Below are 21,149 nucleotides of genomic sequence, written 5' to 3'. Positions count from 1 at the left end.
TTCCCGGACCAATGCGGAAAAGGAATCATAAAAGGGGATGCTGGGTTAACTCCAGTGATTAGGATCGACAGAACTGATCAAGAACCTTTTTTCTGCTTTGTCTTGCTTCCTGCAAGGTGCCTGAAGTCAAAGTAGGGCTGCCTGTAGCAACAGCAGGAGAGGCTTTCTACCCCCTTCCTTGGGCTATTATGACTAAGGGAACGACAGAGCCCCTTTTGGGAGTAAAAAATCAGGTTGCTGCTGACTGGGGGTGCCTGCTGCAGCACAACTGGACCAAATTAGGTCTTGGGGTCCAGGAGGGAAATGTAGCCATTTGGTGAATAGAAGAATTACCCCACACTGAGAACTGGCCAGTCCACCTCACACATAAATAAAGTCCCACTTGGTGTACAGTGTAAGAGGGTTTTATTAAAAATTAGTGTTTGCTTCCATTGCCTGTGCTAATCAGGGAGCAGAAATATTGCCATTTAAAAGGTTAGTGAGAAAAGGTGAGGCCCTCGTTGAGCCAAGGGCCTACCTGACCTTTGAGGCAGAGAAGGGAAAATAAACAGGCTTCCCTTGGAGCTGGAAGCAGCGGGATTGTACGATATGTTAAGTAGAACCTACCACCACGTGTTTGTTAGCTGTCTGCTGGTTTGCAGTTAACTGCCCAAATGGGGTCTGAGGTTTCAGGCACAGGGTCTTGGGATGGGGTGGCAAACATCAGTGCCACCTCTGAGCCACCACCAGGCTACACCAAAATCTCTTAACCCCTTGGGGTAAGTCAGGGAAAGGTAATCCAGTTCTGATTTAAAAACACAAACAGCAGCTTATAGGTAGGTCAGCCATCCAAAAGTGCTACACAAAACACAAACACCAGAGCCACTTGGGGTGAGGGGGGGCAGGGAGGGCCGTGGCAGCAAGGTTCTGCAGCCAGGCAGTGACTGATTGTCTCCAACCTGTGTTTTACAGTCGCTCTGGCTGCTGAAGTCAAAGTTCACACAGCTGAGAGAAGAACGAATTAAGGATTTTCTGGTGAACAATTGAAAAATATATCTCTGAATGTGGAGTTAGTGTCTTATAAAGGAAATTCTCTAACTACTTTGCCTATAGCTGTAGTGTTTCTGGTGAAAGCAGCAGTGGCCATCTCAACAGACCAAGTTTTTTGATAGTCTCAGCCAGGGCAACTGAAGATAATGCCCAGTAATATGCCTTTGGTTCTATGTGACAAAGGCTAGAGAAAAGGGTGACCTTCTGTAACTATGCCTCCCTTCCTGTGTGTGTGTGTGTGTGTGTGTGTGTGTGTGTGTGTGTGTGTGTGTGTGTGTCTAGAAACACCAGGGCAATCAGCAGGGAGTGGAGTCCAGAAGAAAGGCCCCAAACAGGGTCTTCCACTTTGAATGCTTAAGCAGTGACATCAACAACCTTAAAGACTGAACTATTTTAGCCTCTAGCAAAATCAGACCAGACTTGAAAAAAATCCCAAGTGTAGAGCTAGGCAGAGCTGGTCAATACCAGCAACTCCCTGGCTAAAGAGGTGAGCTCATGCTTGTTTTGCCCTGATGATGGGCAGTGCCATTCGGAGGATCTTGGCACTGCAGTCAAGATTTGAGAGTAAAGTAAATCAAGGAACAAGTGCCACCTTCCTCTTCCCACACTCCTAGGAGCTTCCACCACGTGAGAAGTGGGGTATGGCTAGGAAGGACTGATGAGAAAAATTAACTGATTCAAACCCCCATGACCTGGGAGGAGGAAGGCAGCACATTGTCCTGGCAAAGAATTCTGAAACGACTTCTGAAGGTCAAACTAAGCCAAATGGGGAGAGTGAGGCCTGTAGCCCAGAACAGAAGCCATCTGAATTCCCATGCCCTGGCAATGAAGATTCCATGAGCTAAATGCCCCAGCAGACAAGGGTGAAGGGATGGATGAACTGGGCCCTTCATGTGTCCTTGCTCCACTAAGGCCAAGCAGGACCACTGCTTCCTGAAGTCCCCGGTGCCCCCAATTCAGAAGCCTGTCCACTGAGATACTCTGGAGGCACCACCTGCACCACCACTTTGTGGTTCCTTACAGAACACAGAGTGTGGGTCAGGGCTCATCCCTATGAGGAAAGCGCAACTCAAAAAACCCCAGAAACCAGCCAGAGGGCAATTTCTGTCCCTGGGAGAGGTGAGGTGCTGGCAGCACCAAGCTTCTCTGGTCCAGCCTGAGAATTTGGCCTTTTCTCAGATTTCCCAGGTCCTGAGCAGTCTGACCTTGCTGGTCAACCACCTTGCTCATTTCATCCAAAATGGGACCTGGCTGGCCTCAAAAAGAAAGCATGGGGAGATTAACCTTGTTTCTCTCATGGCAGATGTCTCTCTTTACGGAATACAAAGTACTCTGAAGAAATGGCATCAATGACCCAAGAGATCCAAGGGGAGTCGGAGGATCCTCTCCCCCTTCCCTTCTTTGAAGGGGCTGCTCAGTCATGGAATTTAAAATCTCTTCTGATACAAAAAGCTCCTGCCCATCAGCTGTGATTGGACATTTCCTAGGGGACTTCCCAGGGCATCTCCACCCCTAGAACTGAATTCTCAGCCCCTACTAGGCCCCAGAAAGAGGCCCTGAAGCAGCGCCCCACCCTCAATCTTTTGCAAAGGGCAAGAAGACCCATGAAAGGGTACAAGGCAAAGAGTACAAGGAAGAGCCAAGGCCTGGAGCTTCAGGGTCTCCTTAAGAGCTTGGGGAGGGTGATCCCCAAGGCCACAAGGCTGTGACCTACAGAACAATGCCCTAGGGCTATTGAGGCAGGGGACCAGGCAGGCGGGGCACGAAGGGCTAAGTGCCAGGAAGCAGGATGAAGGTCCTGCCCCCTCCTACCCCTCAGCCTCTCTGGAGGGCTCTGTCCCACCCCGGAGGGTCGAGGTGGATGCTCACCCAACAAGTGAGGCTGGTTTGGGGGGGACCTGGGCTGTCAGGGTGCTACGCCCCCGAGGTGCCGTCAGTCTCGATGGGCGGACTGGTGGCTAAGCTGCCGATCGTCGTAGGTGCTGTAGCGTTTGACGTGGATGCGACGGACTCTGTCCCGGAGTTCAAAGGCCTCCTCATCCCCGACAGGGCAAGCCTGGCTGCGGCTGCGGCTTGTGGCCTCCAGCAAAGAGTCATCAGGGACTCGGGGTGTCTCATAGAGCAGGACATTGAGCGTCTCCTCATAGATGCGGGCCTCTGGGAACTCCACCTGGGGCCCAGGAAAACCCAGAGGGATTATCCAGGAGTTCCAAGGCTGCTGACCTGGTTACAGCCCCACAACTTCACAGTTCCTGTGGGCTCATCTGCCACAGAAGGGAGCCCCCAAACACCAAAGCCTCATTCTGAGCGGAATTAGGGCCCACCTTAGTACAAAAGTGGGAAGGGTACAGCCAGACTTACTGTATGGCGGAAGGCCAACTGGACATTGGGCCGGAGGGAAGGAGAGAGGGACTGGCTGACTTCACTTCCCAGCATGGCAGAAAGAGTTTGGTTTTGGGTGTTCTTCCGGCTAACTTGGGAAGGGAATTTTACTTTCCCGAGTCTCTGTTGCCTTCTCTGTTAAATGAGGGTGTTGGACAAAGCGATTTCTAAGGTCCTTTGTAGCTTTAGCCTACCTTCTCTCAATTTCCTTACTGGCTAAATAGGGTGAACCCTCTCTTACCTACGCATGGGTTTTCCCCTATCACTTTTTTTTTTTGGTGGGGCAATGAAGGTTAAGTGACTTGCCCAGGGTCACGTAGCTAGTCAAGTATCTGAGGCTAGATTTGAACTCAGGTCCTCCTGAATCCAAGGCCAGTGCTTTATCCACTGCACCACCTAGCTGCCCCCTACCCATGGGTTTTTGTGACAATAAATTGACATCCTGGATGAGAATGTGCCTGAGAATGGCCAAAGTCCAACCCTAGGTGAATTACCCTGTTCAGAGACCAACACCGTGACCTTGGCTGTGGGGGCACCATGCTCAAACCTCCTGGGCTGACCGTTCAGGAACACTCGGGGGGGTTCTTTTGAGAACAAGCTCTCATCCCTCTTCCTTCTCTTCTTGGACATGACCTATCCCAGACATCACTGGGCCCTGGTACCATGGCACTAAGGAAGCTTCTTGGTGACTACCCATGTCTATTCTATGTACTGGGCCCTCTGTGTGTCTGCCCAAGCTTTCTTGGCCCTTCAAATTTCTCAAGACACTTGTCCAGTTAAGATATAGGTGGTGGCTGCCCAGCCTGGAGCCCCAGGATTGGCACAAAGCATCCCCAGCCAAAGCCTCCTGGCCTACCTTCGTCTGCTTCTTCTCAGTGGCATAGACGATGGAGGTGCAGCACACCTCGGCCAGCTTCCGTCCTTGGCCATAGAAGGACCAACAGCAGATTTCATCTCCGATGACATCCTTAATGAAAAGCACTCGGCCATTGAAGCGTAGAGAGAGTTTGTCAAACAGCTCAATGTTCTTAAGCAAGTGGTCGTCAGAGTTGCTACAAAAGAAGACATTGGGAAGGCGTGGAGTGAGCCCAAGGTCTCTGGAGCAGAGAAGGGAATGGGGGCTTAAGCTGCAAACTGGGCTGGGCCCCTGACCTTTGTCCTGGGAGCCACAACTGTCAGTGACCACTCTAGATTTCCTTGTAGTCTGTGAAAAGCCAGGGAGCCCTCCCTCCATGCCAGAATGGTGCTGGGCCCTCAGCTGGTCAAAGGGATGGACAACAGAACCTGATTTTGGCACCGGCTCCTCAGGTGCCAGCACTCCTGGCCCCCCACATACCTGGTGTAGGAGTACTTGTTGTTGCTCCGGTTGTAGAGTAGCTTTACCACAGGCTGCAGGGGGAAGGCAGGGAAAATCGATGCTGGGGGTTGCCCCTCCCCTCCCCTCCCCACCCCTCCTGTCCCGTCCCCCATCGGCCCCCCCGGGTAGTGGCACTACCTTAGTGGAGGCTTCAATGAGTCGCTCCTCTTCCTTCGGGGATGTGATGATGGGGATGTTGCATACAGGCAGATAGGAGTCCTTCTTATCCTGTATGTGAGTGAGAGAAGGGTGGGCATCTGGGGCTGCCACACACTGCCCTGGGTGGGCTGCCAGCAGGGTAGCTCTTAAGCTTGGCATGGCCACTGCCCATCCCCTTCCATAACCTGAGGGGGCAGGCAGGACAGAGGGCAGCCCCCTACTTTACTGAGAATGAAAAGGATGCTTGGAGGGAGTAACAGCTAGTGTTAGAAAGTTTTAAGCTTTGTAATGGGCTTTACAGATGACTCATTTTATCTTCAGAATGACCTGCCGCCCTGTGAGGTAGGTGCACTTATCAACCCCCATTTTACAGAACTGAGGCAGACAGCAGTGAAGGGATTTGTTCTGGGTTTAAGGCCCAGCACCCTATCCACTGTGGAACCTAACTGCCTAATGACGTGATCAAGGCCCACTTTAGCTAGTGGCAAGGTTAGGCCCAGAGCCCAGGTGTCCTGCCTCCCCTTGTAGGGGTCATGCCACTGCCCTGCAGGCCCTGGTGCAGCCAGTGCTATACGCTGCCTCGGTAAGTGCCCCTCTGGGCACCAAGTGATAAGCTGATGGCCTACAGGAGTCAGCAATGAAGGTGGTCAAAAGCTGGCAGACCCCCCATGAAGCCAGCCTGGTAGGTGACCATGTAGTAGAATCCATGGTTTGCTTCCAGAGGCTCTCCTAGGATACTGACATAGAACCGGGTTTACTCTAAATTCTGTCTCTGCCCGATGCTTCAAGAACAAGGTCACGGAGGAGGGCGGAGCGCCACCACAGCTTGGGCCCTGGTGTCTGCCCCTCTGCCTACCTGCAGTGCCGCCTGACACATGTCCACCAGGCCCTGGATGAGGTAATATTTGGCTTCTGCCATGAGCTCCCTGACCTCCTGCCGATTTGGGGGGAGGGTGACGGTGTCATCTCGGAGGTAATTCAGAATGGTGCCAAAGTGCTTCCCGCATCGGTCTATGAGGATCCAGCCTGAGGATTCAGAGCAGAGCCAGGGGGAGGGTGGCGGATGATCTCTACCAAGGGTTGCATGACCGGGAGTGGGAAGTCACTCATTTCTTGGGCCATCACTTAGGCTATGAGGAAAGGATGGACCAAACCCCTCTGACATCATACTCCACTCTACTCGTCTACTAGAGGGAAATCCCCACATCTCTCGTGAAAAGTCTGCCTGGGACCCCCCAATCCTGGGGCTTCAGGCTGCCACCCACCCTCTCTTTTCTCAGCCATGGGTCCTTACCCTCCTTGTCAGTCAGCACCTCCATGCGCCCGCTGAACATGGCCTTGAGCATGGTGTCATGCCGGGTGAGCACTCGCACCGTGGTGTAGTATAGAGAGCCCCCAACATTGAGCTGGATGTATTTGTTGCCCAGCCCACCGCCCTTGAAGCCCCCTGGCTTGGGCTTAGACCCTGAGGCTGGGCACAGGCCAGCCAGGCAGGTGTCTCCGGACATCTCCCGCTGCAGGTAGATGACCACACGGCAGGAGGTGGGCCTGGGGCGTTCCACTGTGGTGGAGGAAGTCACAGGCAAGCAGCTGCTGGAGGCCAGAGCCTCATAATCTCAGAACTGAAGCAGAAGGGAAGAGAGGAAGACAGGAGTCAGGAGGAGTGTGAGTTCGGGGCCAGGAGGACTCCCGAGAGAGAATCTGGTCAGTCTCTGACGCCCTGTCCACGGCAAAGCAGCACGCTCTCCTAGTTTTCAATAGGAGTGAGTTTATTGTACCAAGGGAACCAGGCCAGCCTGGAAAGAGATGCACCCACAGCCTGGCAGCACTGTCCCTCTTTCCTTGAAGGACCCCATGACAACAGCAGAGCAGCTGCAGGGATAAAGGGTGGGGGACCAAACTAAAGACAGGAGCCAGCTGAGGACCCCTGAAGACTGGACAGAGGCTCACAACAAAAAAATGGTATGATGAGACATTACAGACAGCAGAGGACTCCTTCCAATTCCAGGTATATTCTATTCCCAAAGGTTCAGCAAAGTCCCAATACTTCAGCGAGGCCAACTGGGAATCTACCCAATACAAGATTTCTCCAGGACTCAGATGAAAGGCATTTAAACTGGATTTAAATAGAAAGGAAGGGGGAGCAGCTAGATGGCGCAGTGGATAAAGCACCAGCCCTGGATTCAGGAGGACCTGAGTTCAAATCTGGCCTCAGACACTTGACAGTTACTAGCTGTATGACCCTGGGCAAGTCACTTAACCCTCACTGCTCCAGGGGTAACAAAATTCAATTTCATTTCATTTTCTGGTCTGTTTTTTCCCTTCCTTCCTTCCTTCCCAACATTGAGAAAGCAAGAAAAACCAATCCCCTTGTAAAGAATTAATTGTTATTTGAGGCATAAAAACCTCAAATAACAATTAATTCTTTACACCCTGTTACAAACATGTGAGAAGGAACCAAGAGCCACCACTTGGGGTTTCAGTAAGGGATGGAAAGCAACGTGAATTGAGAAAAAATTGGAACAAGCTACAGTGAAGCCAATGGCAGCTTCAACTGCCAGACTGAAGGTCAGAGAGGGTAAGGTTGGATAAGTCAATATGAAAATCATCAGCATAAAAATAAGTGAGTCCATGAGGGCTGATAAGATCACCAAATGGAATAGTATAAAGGGAGCAGAGGGCCCAGGATGGAGCCCTGGGGGATGCTCAGGAGTGACCTGGAAGAGGACCCAGCAAAAAAGAGACTGAGAAGGAGCATTCAGAGAGGTAGATGGAGAACCAGGTGTGACGCATATCATGAAAACCCAATTTTCCAGAGAACTGCCACCCCTGGCCTCACGCTGGTGGTTTTTTGATTCTCTTTTCTCAGAGCAGAATTCATGCCAATCCTCGAAATTCTCAGTTTTCCTGTGTCTAGAGAAATGACCAGAAGCGAATGAGTCACTGGCTTGTCTTCCTGAGGCAGGGCAGGGGTGCTCAGCCCTTTCCTATTTCCTGAGTGGAAGAAGACGCTGGAAATATTACCCAGCTTTCCAGGGAAGCCACAAGATGAATCCCAAACTCTAGGGTTTCTAGCTGCTGGTGGATCCGTTCCGGGATGGGGGGAGAAATATATAAGGAGAGAGATGACCCTTCATGGATTAGAGACTATGTTTGATTTTCCTCCCACCTAATTTTAAAGGCAGTGGGATGGAGTTACTAGGGGACCGTCCTCAAAGTCAGGAAGGCCTGGGTTCGAGTTCTCCAAGACGGAGCCTGTCACTTAACTTCTTATGGACCTCAAGCTATTATTTTTTTCCAGCATTAGTCATGTTGTGAAAGAAGAATCAGAACAAAAGGGAAAAACTTCAAAAAATAAAACAACAACAACAACAACAAAAGTAGAAGAAGTATGGTTCAATCTGTATCCAGATTCCAGAGTTCTTTTTTTCTGGATGTGGAGAGAATTTTCCATCATGAGACCTTTGGAATTGTCTTGTCTTGTTGTATTGTTGAGAAGAGTTAAGTCTATCACAGTTGATCATCACACAATGTTGCTGTTACTGTGTACAATGTTCTCTTGGTTCTGCTCGCTTTAGTCCACTTAAGTCTTTCCAGGTTTTTCTGAAATCTACCTGCTAATCGTTTCTTATAGCACAATAGTATTCCATTACATTCATATATCATAACTTGTTCAGCCATTCCCCAGTTGCCACCACAAAGAGAGCTGCTATATTTTTGTACATGTGGGTCCTTTTTCCCTTTTTTATGATAATCTTTGGAATACAGGCCTAGTAGTGGTGTTACTGGGTCAAAGGGTATGCACAGTCCCATAGCTGTTTGGGTATAGTTCCAAATTGTTCTCCAGAATGGTTGGATCAGTTCACAACTCCACCAACAATGTATTCATGTTCCAATTTTTCCACAGCTTTCATGTTATATGAGCCAATCTGGTAGTACCTCAGAGTTGCATTTCTCTAATCAATAGTGATTTAGAGGGGGCAGCTAGATGGCGCAGTGGTAAAGCACCGGCCCTGAATTCAAGAGTACCTGAGTTCAAATCCGGCCTCAGACACTTGACACTTGCTAGCTGTGTGACCCTGGGCAAGTCACTTAACCCCCATTGCCCAGCAAAAAAAAAAAAAAACACCAAAAAAAACCCAAAAAAAAAATAGTGATTTAGAGCATCTTTTCATATGGCAATAAATAGCTTTGATTTCTTTATCTAAAAACTGCCTGTTCATATCCTTTGACCATTTTTCAACTGGGGAATGACTTGCATTCTTATAAATCTAATTTAGTTTCCTATATATTTTATTTTTTTAATCATAAAAGTATTTTGTTATTTTCTAGTTACATGTAGAGATAGTTTTTAACATTTGTTTTCATAAGATTTCTAGTTCCAACTTTTCTTCCTCCCTCCCCCCTCCCCAAGACAGCAAGTAATCTGATATAGGTTATATACGTATAATCACATTAAACATATTTCTGCATTAGTCATGCTGTGAAAGAAGAATCAGAATAAAATGGAAAAATCTCAAAAAGAAAAACAAAAAAAAGTAGAAATAGTATGGTTCAATCTGCATCTGGATTCCACAGTTCTTTTTTTTTTCTTCTGGATTTAGAGAGCATTTTCCTTCATGAGTCCTTTGGAACCATTTTGGACCATTGTATTGCTGAGAAGAATCAAGTCTAATGTTGTTGATACTGTGTACAATGTTCTCCTCGTTCTGCTCATCTCACTCAGCATCAGTTCATGCACGTCCTTCCAGGTTTCTCTGAAATCTGCCTGTTCATCATTTCTTACAGCACAATAGTATTCCATTACATTCATATACCACAACTTGTTCAGTCATTCCCCAACTGATGGGCATCCCCTCAATTTCCCATTCCTTTGCCACCACAAAAAAAGCAGCTCTAAATATCTTTCCACATGTGGGGTCTTTTCCCTCGGGCTATTTAAGACAATAAACTTCATTGATTGTTTGGAGTTCCCTACACCTGTGAAATCACAAGTTTGGTCCAAAAAACAATTAACGAGGTATACTCTAGATGTTCATCTATACCAGGCTTATCTCCCCACCTAGACTGTAAGCTCCCTTAGGGCAAGAATCATGCCCAATTTTTGGATTCCTCAGTGTCTGCACATTGTAGGTGTTCATTAAATACTGATTTTGGAGTGGAAACTGCTGCTAAAAGGATTCAGGCTGGATTGTCGAAGAATTCCAGACCTCTAGAAAAAGACCTAGGAGAAGATATGTGACTGCCATAATGGACCAGCTTTGGAGAGCCTGCATTTTATAATATAATTTTAGATATGGTACTGCTAGGCCACCTTCCTTCTCATTTTTAATTCCCTTGATATTCTTGACCTTTTGCTCTTCCATATGAATTTTGTTATTGTTTTTTCTAGCTCTACGAAATACTTTTTTGGTAGTTTGATTGGTATGGCACTGAATAAGTAAATTAATTTGGGTAGGACTGTCATTTTTATTATATTAACACAGCCTACCCACGAGCAATTTATATTTTTCCATTTGTTTAGATCTAATTTTATTTGTGTGAAAAGTGTTTTGTAATTGTGTTCATACAGTTCCCCGGTTTGCCTTGGCAGGTAGACTCCCAAATATTTTATATTGCCTACAGTTATTTTAAATGAAATTTCTATTTCTTGCTGCTGGACTTTGTTGGTCATATATAGAAATGCTGATGATTTATGTGGGTTTATTTTATATCCTGCAACCTTGCTAAAGTTGTTAATTGTTTCAAGTAGTTTTTTAGTTGATTCTTTAGGATTCTCTAAGTATACCATCTGTAAAGAGTGATAGTTTTGTTTCTTCCTTGCCTATTCTAATTCCTTCAATTTCTTTTTCTTCTCTTATTGCTAAGGCTAACATTTCTAGTACAATGTTGAATAATAGTGGTGATAATGGGCATCCTTGTTTCACCCCTGATCTTACTGGGAATGCCTCTAACTTAGTTCCATTGCATATAATGCTTGCTGATGATTTAAGATAGATACTGTTTATCATCTTTTTTTGGCTTTGTTTTGTTTTTTAGTGACGCAATTGGGGTTAAGTGACTTGCCCAGGGTCACACAGCCAGTAAGTGTTAAGTGTCTGAGGCTGGATTTGAACTCAGGTCCTCCTGACTCCAGGGCCAGTGCTCTATCCACTGCGCCACCTAGCTGCCCTACTGTTTATCATCTTAAGGAAAGCTCCATTTATTCCTATGCTCTCTAGTTTCCCCTTAAGTTGGTTTTTTTTTTTACTATCACATCAAAATCCACTTATACCCACACCTTCTGTCTGTGTGTACTCCTATCTGCCTTAACAAAGATATAGCTCTCAAGAGTTACAAGTATCTTCTTCCCATGTAGGGATGCAAACATTTTAACCTTATTGAATAACATTTCCGCCCCTTTTTACCTTTTCAGGTGTCTCTTGAGTCTTGTATTTGTAGATTGAATTTTTTGTTCAGTTCTGGGCTTTTCATTAGTAAAGTTTTAAAGTCTCCTATTTCATTGAATGTGCATCTTTTCCCCTGAAAGATTATCCTTAATTTTGCTGGGTAGTACATTTTTGGTTGTAACCCCAGTTCCTTTGCCTTCCAGAACATCATATTCCAAGCAGAGTGCCTAGATCTTAGTAAAGATCTGACAACGTCTTGTGCAGCTCTTGTGGACAAGCTAGCGGGATGTGGTCTGGTCATTGAATGCTGAGATCTAAAGAGGAGAGGCATTAAGGAATGCTGCCCTAGTTTAGTGCCCTAGGGAGCTGTGCTTGGTCCTGTGCCATTTACAATTTTTATGGGTGACAAAGATAAAGGTACTGACCACATTTCTGGATGGTGACAGAATCTAAAAAGATCTCTGAAGGGCAGAATGTTGGACCATATCTAATGTGAAATTTAATAGTGATAAAGGTAAAATCATTCATTTAGACCCAAACATCAACCAGGATAAGGGAGTGGCAGAGGGACCATATGTAGTCACCTAGGTCAGCTCCTCATTGGGTAGATGAGGAAGCAGCAGACAAGAGCAAGGAAGAAGTGACTTGCCCAGGGTCATACAGCTAGCAGCAGCTAAGTAGATGTGGCTAGAGAGTAGCTGCTGGGTAAAGATCTCAAGGGTTTAATGCTTTGCCATTAGCAGCACACGATATATAGCAATGGAAGAATATTAGAAGAAATTAATATGGTCTTTGGCTGCATGAACTGAGGTCTAGGGAGGTGAGAGTCCCGATGGATTTGCCTCTTCTGGAATGCTGTATTTGATCTGGGGTGCCTCAATTTAGGAAAAAAAGATCTTGGTTAAACTGTAGGAGACCCAGGACTGAAGGAACTGGAGAGACATTTAGCCAGGATGAAAGTTAGTGGGGGTGAGGGGAAAGGGGGAGAATGATAACTTTCTACAAGTATCAGAAGGGCTTTCCGGTAGGAAAGGGGTTAGCCTTGTTCTTTGTGACCCCTCAGGGCAGAAGCTGGAACAATGGTTGGAAATTGTAGAGAAACAGGTTTTACTTCCAAATGAGGAAAAACTTCTTAACTGGGAGAGAGCTGAATGGCCAGCCTCAGGAAATAGGGGGCTTGGCCCTAAGCAGAGATCTTCAAGAAAGGGAAGGAGGGGGCTCACTGGGTATGTTGGGAGGGTGTTATTTAAAGTAAGGTTTGGACTAGAAGTAGCCTCTGAGGCCCCTGCAGATTTTGCCATTCCAGGAGTCTGAGGAGTCCTTTTTGTAGGGGGAATAGTATTATCCTAGCTAGAAAAGTCATGACATCTAAGGCAAGAGGTATTTTCCTTCCTGTCTTTTCTTTCTTTTCTTGTTTTTTTTTAAAATTTATTTGTTGATTAATAATAACATTTTAATTTTCTATCCCATCTTCCTTCCCTGAGGCAGTAAACAATCAGATATAGGTTACACAGTGCAATTATGTGAAACATTACCATATTAATCATTTTGTATAAGAAAACACATAAAAGAAAACTTCCTGCCTTTTCAACCAGTTAAACCTTTAGGGGCTTTTTGAAGCTTCGTTCCCTTTCCTAGGAAGCCAAAAACCCTACAATTAAACGACAAAGCAAAGGAATTTTCCAACTTAAAGCCATCAGCACATCAGGAGCCAAGCGTGACCCCTCCCCTAACACCCCCTCCTGCCCCCCCAAAGTAAAAGCTTTTGAGCCAGGAGCCTTTCTTGGACTACGAGAAGTCATTCTATTTTACTCTGAACCAATGGGTTCTCGGAAACACCCTAAAAGGTAACGCCCTGAAATTGACGCCAGGGAAAAAGAAGTTTCCATTGATACCCTCAGTGCTCTTCCTTCCCTTGGGCCATTTCTTTGGGAGGTTTCACGTGGCTTGGTTGTGTGTTGGTGCCTCAGCCAATGAGGTGAGCAGAAACTTTGTTAAATAGAGAATCGACAGAGCAGAAGGAAATTGATGTGATCTGGGAAAAGGTGCAAAAAGAGGCCCCAGGAAGAAAGGATAGCCATGGGGGAAGGAAAGCAATCCTTCCCACAGGGAAACCGTACTGCTCAAGACCACCCCTCACCACAGCGCCCGCCTTGGATGCTGGAAGGAGGAAGAAGCCAACAGAAACCTGCATCAGAGATGCAGCTGGAGCCTCATGCAGGAGGCTCCCTCCCTGCCTCCATCCCGAAGCTTTAAAGGTGTTCACAACCTGAGCTTGACTGAACCTCAGAGGGGAGACGAACCAACACAGTCACTGGGGGCCCTTCCTTCAATTCAATAGTACTGGCACCAGGCACCGTGGATACGAAATCAAAAAGGAAACTGTTCTTGCCCTCAAAGAATTTCTGTTTCAGCTCCTTTCCATCTCTTCCTCTCCTCTCTTCTTTTCTCTTTAGCTCTATCCTCTCTCCCTCCCTCCTTTCCCCTCATTCCTCTTTTTCTTCATTTTTTCCCTTCTTTCTCGTGTCCTTTCTCTCTCCCTCCCCTTTCTCCCTTCTCCCTCCTTTCTGTCTCCCCCTCTCCCGTTTCTTTTCTCTTCCTCCCCCCTCCCTTCTTTCCACTTGTTCTCCTTTCTCTCTCATTTGCCCTTCTCTCTCTACCTATCCTTCCGTCCCTTCTCTTCTTCCTCCTCCTTACATTCCTTCTACCTCCATCCCTCCTCCTCCTCCTTTTTCCCCTTTTCCTCCTTCTCCCATCTCTCCTCCTCCGGGCCGAGTCTCGGAAGGCGGGGAGAGGGGCACCCTCACGGTCTCGGGCCCGGAGCGCTGGAGCCGCCGAGCCTCCCTGCCTTCCTCCCGAGCCGGAGCCTCCCTGCCTTCCTCCCGAGCCGGGGCCTCCCGCCCTCCCGGGGCGGACGTAGTCCTTTTCTTACCTTCCTCCCCGGAGCGTTTCCCTAGGGCTCTCTCCTGCCCGGCCCCAGCTCCGGCTCTCGCAGCACCAGCCAAGGAAAGCTCCCCAAATCTAACCCTGACCCCGACCCCAGCCCGGCCCGGCCCCGGCCCCTGACTCAGCTCGTGAGCTCATATCCTCCGCGGGCTCCACCCCGAGTCCACTCCCTCCCGGCCTGGGCTCCCACGCCTGCCGGGGAGGGTCCACGACTACAACCCCCAGCATGCAAAGCAAAGGAAGGCACGTGTCGGGGGGAGGGGTGTGTTTCCTCGTGTCCACCCCTCCTCCGCTCCCGTCGTAATCCCAGGAAAAGAAGGAAAGCGACTTCCGGCACCTTTCTCGGCGCAAAGGACTGTGGGAGATGTGGGCTGTCTGGGCTGTCTGACCATCGCGCCTCAGACTCAGCTTCCCAGCAGGCACTTCAAAGATAGGGGTCGAACCGCTTCCGGCGGCGAGTTCTCGACGCGGGAAGTGACGCGTACGGTAAACAGGTGCTGTAGCCGTGGCAGCGGCGGGAGCGGGCGGCTCCGGGTGGCAGAGTTAGCTACCGACCGGAGAGCGGAGCCGCCGTCTCCCGCGCCCGCCCCGCCCCGCCCCGCGGCGGGCCCCGGCCTCAGGTAGGTGGCAGCACGGCCCACGAAAGGAGGGGTCGCGGGGCTCCGGCGACGATTGGCCTCGCCTAAGAGGTGCGAGCTGGTGCCTCAGTTTCTCCAGGAGCCTCTTGGGGCACCCCCGGTGAGAGGGCCTGGAAGAAGTTAGGCCGCTTAAAAAAAAGCGGGTCCCGGAAAAAGAGCTCCCGAGGTTCACCCCGGTTCAACGTGTTTCCCATGGGCTGGCGGCTGACGCCGTCCGTCCGGCGCCTGCCCCTGCCTCCGGGAGCTTCTGTTCTGCGGGGGGCCTGGGGGAGGGGAGGGGGACAGCGCGCTGGCATCGAAGTGCGTACGGACACGTGTGGTCGAGCGGCGGTGGGAGTGGGTGGGCAGCGGCGGGTTTGGGCCGCAGCCCCCGGGGTTCCCTCCGTTTTGGCTCGTCCGCGGCCGCCCAGGCGACCCCCTCTCTCATCTCTTCCCGTCCCGTAGCCCGGATCCCTACGCGGTCCGACCACGGCTTGTTCGGCCAGTCCAGCTGGTGTTCACCCCTTTATTTTCCGATTCTTTGCCACTCCAGAAAAGAGTGTTGGAAGCCATTGTTGTCCTTCCGTAGAGCTTGTTCTGCCCAGGACCCTAATTTAGGTTGCTTGATTGAGGACCTTTGTTAATCCATCCTCCCTTCTCCCCTTTCCCTCTAAATGTATTTTTTCGGTCCGACTGCGCCTAAGCCATTCGTCCTTCCTCGGATAGCTTTAGATGAGAGTGAAGTATGAGTCCTCCCCTCATCCCCTCCTCCGTGTTTGCTTAGACTTCTCGTGTATTTCAGTTATGTCAGATAATTTCCCTAATTTTCCTCCCCTTTCCCCTCCTAGTGTATTCCTCTTCCCTATAATAGGCCTTCTGTCTAATGAGACTCCCTCTAGGACCCCTGATGATCATGGATAACGTTCAGAGAGGACACCTCTAAGGGTCATCTTTCCATATTAGAATGTGAACAGTTTACCATCGTTTAGTCCCTTAATGATTGTTCATTGGAGTTACCTTTTTATGTTTCTTGACTCCTGTGTTTGCCCTTTGGATTTCCTATGCAGCTCTTGTCATCAGGAATGCTTAGAAGTCCCTTTTATTAAAGGTCCATTTTTTTCTTTTCTTCCATGGGGTCACATTCAGTTTTCTTGGGTAACTTATTCTTAGTTGAAGATTTATACCCTCTGCCTTTTGGATATCTTATTCCAATTTCTCTTCTTTCTAGTTGTGGCTGTTAAATCAGATGTGGTCCAGACTATAGCCTCTGGGTTTTACAATTCTTCCTTTCTGGTTGCTTTGCATTTTTTTTGGGGGGGGGAGATATAGAAACTTTGGATTTTGGCTGTAACATTCCTGTGAGTTTTCATTTTAGGAAAGAATAGCCATTTTAGGATTGTTACTGAGGGGCAACTCTAGAGTTGTAGAACAGTTGCTGACTGCTTTGGTAATAGGGAGTTTACTTGGGTCAGTAGTTCTTTTGTTGTTGTTGTTTGGTTTTGTTTGGTTTGGTGAGGGAATTGGGGTTAAGTGACTTGCCCAGGGTCACACAGATGGTAAGGGTCGTGTCTAAGGCTGGATTCAAACTCAGGTCCTTCTGACTCCAGGGCCAGTGCTCTATCCTATTGCACCACCTAGCTGCTCCAGGTCAGTAGTTTTTTAAAAAGTTCCAGGATCACTGCTAGATGCTCAGGATGCAAAGAAAACAAGGAAACAAACCTTGCTCCTCCAGAAGTTTACATTCTAACCAGTGTAAGGAATTAATTGTGATTTGGGGTTTCCATGACCCCATTTTTGTTTCATTATGGTTAGAGTGAAAAGATGTAATATTGAAAAGCTTAAGAGAAGATGGGTGTGTACTTGAGATTATAGAACAAACAAAAGGAACTCTGATCAGATTTGTCCTGTATATTAGGTGGGACTGAATAACACAAAGTATCCAACAAAGTACCTAAGCCTAACCTAACCTAGGAGTTCCCCCAGTGGCCCTGGCCAAATTATAATGGGGACAGCCCAGCATGGCTAAGAACCTCCCTTCCTGTGGCAGAGGCAGGAAGGGGAAGAGAAGGAGAGAGAGAGAGAGAGAGAGAGAGAGAGAGGAGCTGGTTCTGGTGGACCTTTGGAGGGAACTGGGAGACACTGCACAGCTGATTTCTCCTTGGAACTACAAGTTCCAAGTGGTGGTGAGTTTGTGTCGTTTAAGCCAGGCTGGCTCTTTAGGCCAGCTGAGCTGAGAGCAAGTTTAGGGTTTGAGTCAGTTTTTGTATGAGCCAAGCTGTTCTGAGTAGCTGAGGAAGCAGAACTTATTTGAGGTACCTGGGGGCCTTTTTACCCTAGAGATTTAGATTCTAACCATCTGGGAAGTGGGTCATATTTTCCCCTTTCTCTATCCTCTTTCTCATTGTCCCTGGTTTTATTAACGTCACTTGTGTTGTAAATTTTGTTCCCATTAATAAAACCTGATTTGTCTGTGGAAAAGAGGATGTTAATCTCCTTTCTTATCAGTCTGAGAGAAATAACTAAAGAAAAGGCAGTTTGGAAGAGAGGAAACTCTGGACCTAGAGGTCTCCCATTATTTTCTGAACCCCAGTATTATGGTGAGCCACCCAATTAACTCTCCCCATACTGAATTTGGCCCATATACCAGCCTGGTGGTCTCACCTGCTGTAAGGCAGCATCCCCTTATTATGTGACAGTACAGCTGGTTACCACTTGCTATGACTTACATTCTAGCCATGTTTTTCTTTGGGGAATTACTGAGGGAGGAGGGAGCCCATGTTCACTAGTCATGCACTCAGTATGGGGTGGTGCCTTTGACAGGCAAGTGGACTTTATTCCTCCCTGCACTTTGTTCTTCTTGTGACACATTCCACTGCTGCCAGCCAGGGTGCCTCTCTCACACTGGAGCTTCTGTTTTCTGAGGAGAGGAGGAGGGTAGGGAGAATGGCTAGACCTGTTCAGGCCAGTGGGCTGCTGTGGACAAATTGCTGTGGAACACTTGGCGTTTTGGTGGTGTTGGGTTGGGGTGGAGGAGGACCTTTCTGAGGTTATGGAAGAGTAGATGAGGTCTGGGACTTGTGTATTTCCAGTCATGGCTAAAGATATCCTGGGAGATGCAGGCCTGCACTTCGATGAGCTGAATAAGCTGCGAGTGTTGGACCCCGAGGTGACACAGCAGACCATAGAACTCAAGGAGGAGTGCAAGGACTTTGTGGACAGTGAGTAGCTCATGGCCCTTTCTCCTTCGGCTGCTTCCCCAGCCCAGAAACCAAGGCCCATGCCCTCCTCCCTACCCATGCTCTTCCTCTTTAAAGCCTGGGCCTGCTCTGATTCAGGGGCTCTTCCTGCCTCTGATCCTGTTACTGAGAGGCACAGGAGTCTGGACCCATTCTGAACCTCCTTCTCCATATTAATGCCAAAGAGTGCAGGCACCTTGTTGGCATGGTCTGATTCGCCTCAGGCTCCTGGGTAGTTGGCATCACCATGATGACCACCCAGTCTTTTTTTTTTTTTTAAGCGAGGCAATTGGGGTTAAGTGACTTGCCCAGGGTCACACAGCTAGTAAGTGTTAAGTGTCTGAGGCCGGATTTGAACTCAGGTACTCCTGACTCCAGGGCCAGTGCTTTATCCACTGCGCCACCTAGCTGCCCCTACCCACCCAGTCTTTTTTGACAACATTCTTCTCAGTGTATGGGATGGAGCTGGGTTTTCATTTGGGCTTTCTTCCAGGCTAATCAGGAGATCAGAAATTAACTTTATTTGACCAAAGATAGATCTTTCTTTTCCACAAGCTTAGTTTCAATAGTATTTCCTCCAAATGCAAACAAAAAATGGTTATTAGTAGTTCATAGCATTATACTCTTTCAGTAACAGCCGGGTCTGGCCAAAAAACTGGATTTCCCTTAGATTTTTCTTAAGAGTTGACCTGTTAATCAGGACACCTATGTATGAGTCCTGTCTCTGCCCTCATGTGTCCTCTCAATATGACCTTGGCAAAGTCATATAACCTCCTTTGGACCTCAGATTCCCCCCCAAATAAGGCCATGTTTGCCTTTTCCTGCTCCTGTGAAAATTTAAAAGCTAAATGGAGGAATATATCAAAAGATGCATTGGGTTCTTTAGTGTAAAGGTTAACATAATTCTGTGTGGTTCTGTGGGAAGGAGCAGATTGGACTATTCAAGTCCAGTTGATCCTTGGGCCAGTTTTCTGTCCCTGATGGACTGAAATCCATGGTCACCACCCTGGAAGGTGGGGCTCAGCAGTGAGACTGTATCACAAGCCCAAGGGATTACTGAAAGGTTCTGTCCCTGGGCATTAACTATTCAGGCACCAGATTCACCAGCTTTTAAGGTACATGAAATGTTGCCTAGGCAAAATATGTCCTGAAGAGTTCTGAGTGACAGGAAATAAAACTTTTCGTATCTCTTTCCCTGAAAGAAATTGGCCAATTTCAGAAAATAGTAGGCGGCTTAATTGAACTTGTTGACCAACTTGCAAAAGAAGCTGAAAATGAGAAGATGAAGGTAAGATTGGAATGTCAGATGTGTGTCTTAATGAAGCCTTGGTTCCCTAACCTTCCCTGTCTTTTTCCTTCCCTCCTGGCCTTGTGTCTGTTTTAGAGAGTCATCATGAGGCAGGTGTAGTGCTTACACTTACAAAGCCAACATTTCTTTCCTCCATGATAGTTAAGCCAAAGGTAGACCAGCCCTTCCCCTCCCCTTCCCCCATCCTCTGAGTGGCTTTTCCATCATGTCGCCCTTTTGGTAGAATAGCTGTGACATGACCCGCTTTCTTTCTTCATCCCCTTTTCACAATCTACTTTGGGGAGGCTGAGTACAGCTGGAAATCGCTGCTGAATTTTCTTAGTCATTTGTCTCCACAGGCAATTGGAGCTCGAAATTTGCTTAAATCCATAGCAAAGCAAAGGGAGGCCCAACAACAGCAGCTCCAGGCTCTAATAGCAGAGAAGAAAATGCAGCTAGAAAGGTAAGACTTCTGAGGAGCTGACCTCTGCTCATTCTACAATAATCTCCAATTTTGCTATTAGGCTTTGTGCTACCCACTCTGATGCCCTCACCTCTTCCCTCCGTTGGAGTCTGAGGAACCAGATGCCTTAGAACTGGGCTATTAAAGATGTGTGCTTTGATGGAAAACATTACTTTCATCCTTTTTCTTGCTTATATTGAGAAACTTATCATTTCTGAGTCTTTCTCTCTTCCCTCCCCTTGCCAGTGAGTGATCTTATAACAAATAAAGAGAAAAAAATGCATCAGTAAAACCACCGTATCAGCTGACTGATGGCATACGCAGTGTTCTACATCCATAATCTCCCCACTCAACAAAGAAAGGAGCAGGTGTGCTCTCAGTCTTTCCTTTTGGTCCCTATGATTAGTGTTTGGTTCTAGCTTTGTTAGAGCATGAGGAGGGGGCAAAAGCTCAGAAGGAAAGACTAGTTTGGTACGATTACTGTTGTTACTGTAGGATTGAAAGTTGTCCTAGCACATCCTGGAAAGAAATGTGCATAGGTCAGGCAGATTGATTCTGATGTATTCCTTTCCCATCCTTTACTCAATTGCTTCTGTCTTCTGGTCCTCTTAACAGTTGCTTGTTTTAAAGTTACTGAACCTTCTCGCATCTTCAGAATGTGACCACCCTGCTTCCATAACATGTGCACGCAGTAGACAAATGGTTTGTTTATTGTCATTTCATCCCTCTTTAGGATTTGTAACAATTTTCTGTCTTTCAGGTATCGAGTTGAATATGAAGCTTTGTGTAAAGTAGAAGCAGAACAAAATGAATTTATTGACCAATTTATTTTTCAGAAATAAACTGATTTTTACAGTAAAAACCCTATTTTTAAAAAGACCAAAAAAACTGCCCACCCCCTCCCATTCCAATAAACTTGATGACCACATGCGCATATATGCAACTTGGGATTGTAACCAATACCATGTCTTCTTGAAAGGCAATAACCAAACTTTTTTTAGAATTCTGCCCAATTGTAGCCAGATGGCTGTAAACAGGACCTTGCCCATCTGTCCAGAAGCCAGGACAGCAGGGCTGACCATCTTGTGCTATGGATTCTTCTGTGTTGTCAGTCTCTGATCTATAGCTACATCTGTCAACACCAGTCCTTTTTGAAGCACCTACCACTTTGAAAGAAATAAGGCAATAAATTATTATTTCTAGATTTTTGTTATCTGCTTGTACTTTGAATACATATTTGCACTTCTCACTGGAAGATTTTTTTCCTCCCTCAGTAATCCACA

At 47.5% G+C, this 21,149-nt stretch overlaps 2 protein-coding genes across 4 annotated transcripts; one reads left to right on the top strand and one right to left on the bottom strand.

The window, feature by feature from the left end:
• Window positions 1-388: 388 nt before the first annotated feature.
• Window positions 389-14,392, bottom strand: TNFAIP1 (TNF alpha induced protein 1). The gene is made up of 7 exons (XM_043964467.1): window positions 14,249-14,392; window positions 6,222-6,549; window positions 5,784-5,953; window positions 4,907-4,996; window positions 4,748-4,800; window positions 4,268-4,463; window positions 389-3,199 (listed from the first exon to the last, which is right to left on the bottom strand). The coding sequence occupies exons 2-7, from the start codon at window positions 6,433-6,435 to the stop codon at window positions 2,963-2,965; spliced, it is 960 nt and encodes a 319-aa protein (XP_043820402.1). The 5' UTR covers window positions 6,436-6,549; window positions 14,249-14,392; the 3' UTR covers window positions 389-2,962.
• A 342-nt stretch (window positions 14,393-14,734) lies between these two features.
• Window positions 14,735-21,070, top strand: IFT20 (intraflagellar transport 20). 3 transcript variants are annotated; one of them, XM_044003170.1, is made up of 5 exons: window positions 14,735-14,882; window positions 17,969-18,097; window positions 19,318-19,403; window positions 19,763-19,866; window positions 20,627-21,070. In XM_044003170.1, exons 2-5 carry the CDS (start codon window positions 17,971-17,973, stop codon window positions 20,706-20,708), a joined length of 399 nt encoding a protein of 132 aa, XP_043859105.1. In that variant the 5' UTR covers window positions 14,735-14,882; window positions 17,969-17,970; the 3' UTR covers window positions 20,709-21,070. The 3 variants fall into 3 exon arrangements, with proteins under 3 accessions (XP_043859105.1, XP_043859106.1, XP_043859107.1); XM_044003171.1 differs by lacking the exon at window positions 14,735-14,882 and adding an exon at window positions 16,947-17,062; XM_044003172.1 differs by lacking the exon at window positions 14,735-14,882 and adding an exon at window positions 17,746-17,813.
• The last annotated feature ends 79 nt before the right edge of the window (window positions 21,071-21,149 follow it).

The sequence above is a fragment of the Dromiciops gliroides genome, chromosome 4 (genome assembly GCF_019393635.1).
Source record: "Dromiciops gliroides isolate mDroGli1 chromosome 4, mDroGli1.pri, whole genome shotgun sequence".
Lineage (NCBI taxonomy): Eukaryota > Metazoa > Chordata > Mammalia > Microbiotheria > Microbiotheriidae > Dromiciops > Dromiciops gliroides.
Note: the sequence above shows the minus strand (reverse complement) of the source record. Positions and strands in the feature narration are given on the sequence as shown.

Bases quoted from the DNA above. Each gene is read 5' to 3' on its own strand.
- TNFAIP1 (XM_043964467.1), bottom strand. From the start codon at position 6,435: ATGTCCGGAGACACCTGCCTGGCTGGCCTGTGCCCAGCCTCAGGGTCT. The intron at 4,997-5,783 runs GTAGGCAGAGGG...ACTCACATACAG, and splicing joins TGTGTCAGGCGGCACTGCAG to GATAAGAAGGACTCCTATCT. The intron at 4,801-4,906 runs GTAGTGCCACTA...TTCCCCCTGCAG, and splicing joins TCATTGAAGCCTCCACTAAG to CCTGTGGTAAAGCTACTCTA.
- IFT20 (XM_044003170.1), top strand. From the start codon at position 17,971: ATGGCTAAAGATATCCTGGGAGATGCAGGCCTGCACTTCGATGAGCTG. The intron at 18,098-19,317 runs GTGAGTAGCTCA...TTTCCCTGAAAG, and splicing joins GTGCAAGGACTTTGTGGACA to AAATTGGCCAATTTCAGAAA. The intron at 19,404-19,762 runs GTAAGATTGGAA...TTGTCTCCACAG, and splicing joins CTGAAAATGAGAAGATGAAG to GCAATTGGAGCTCGAAATTT.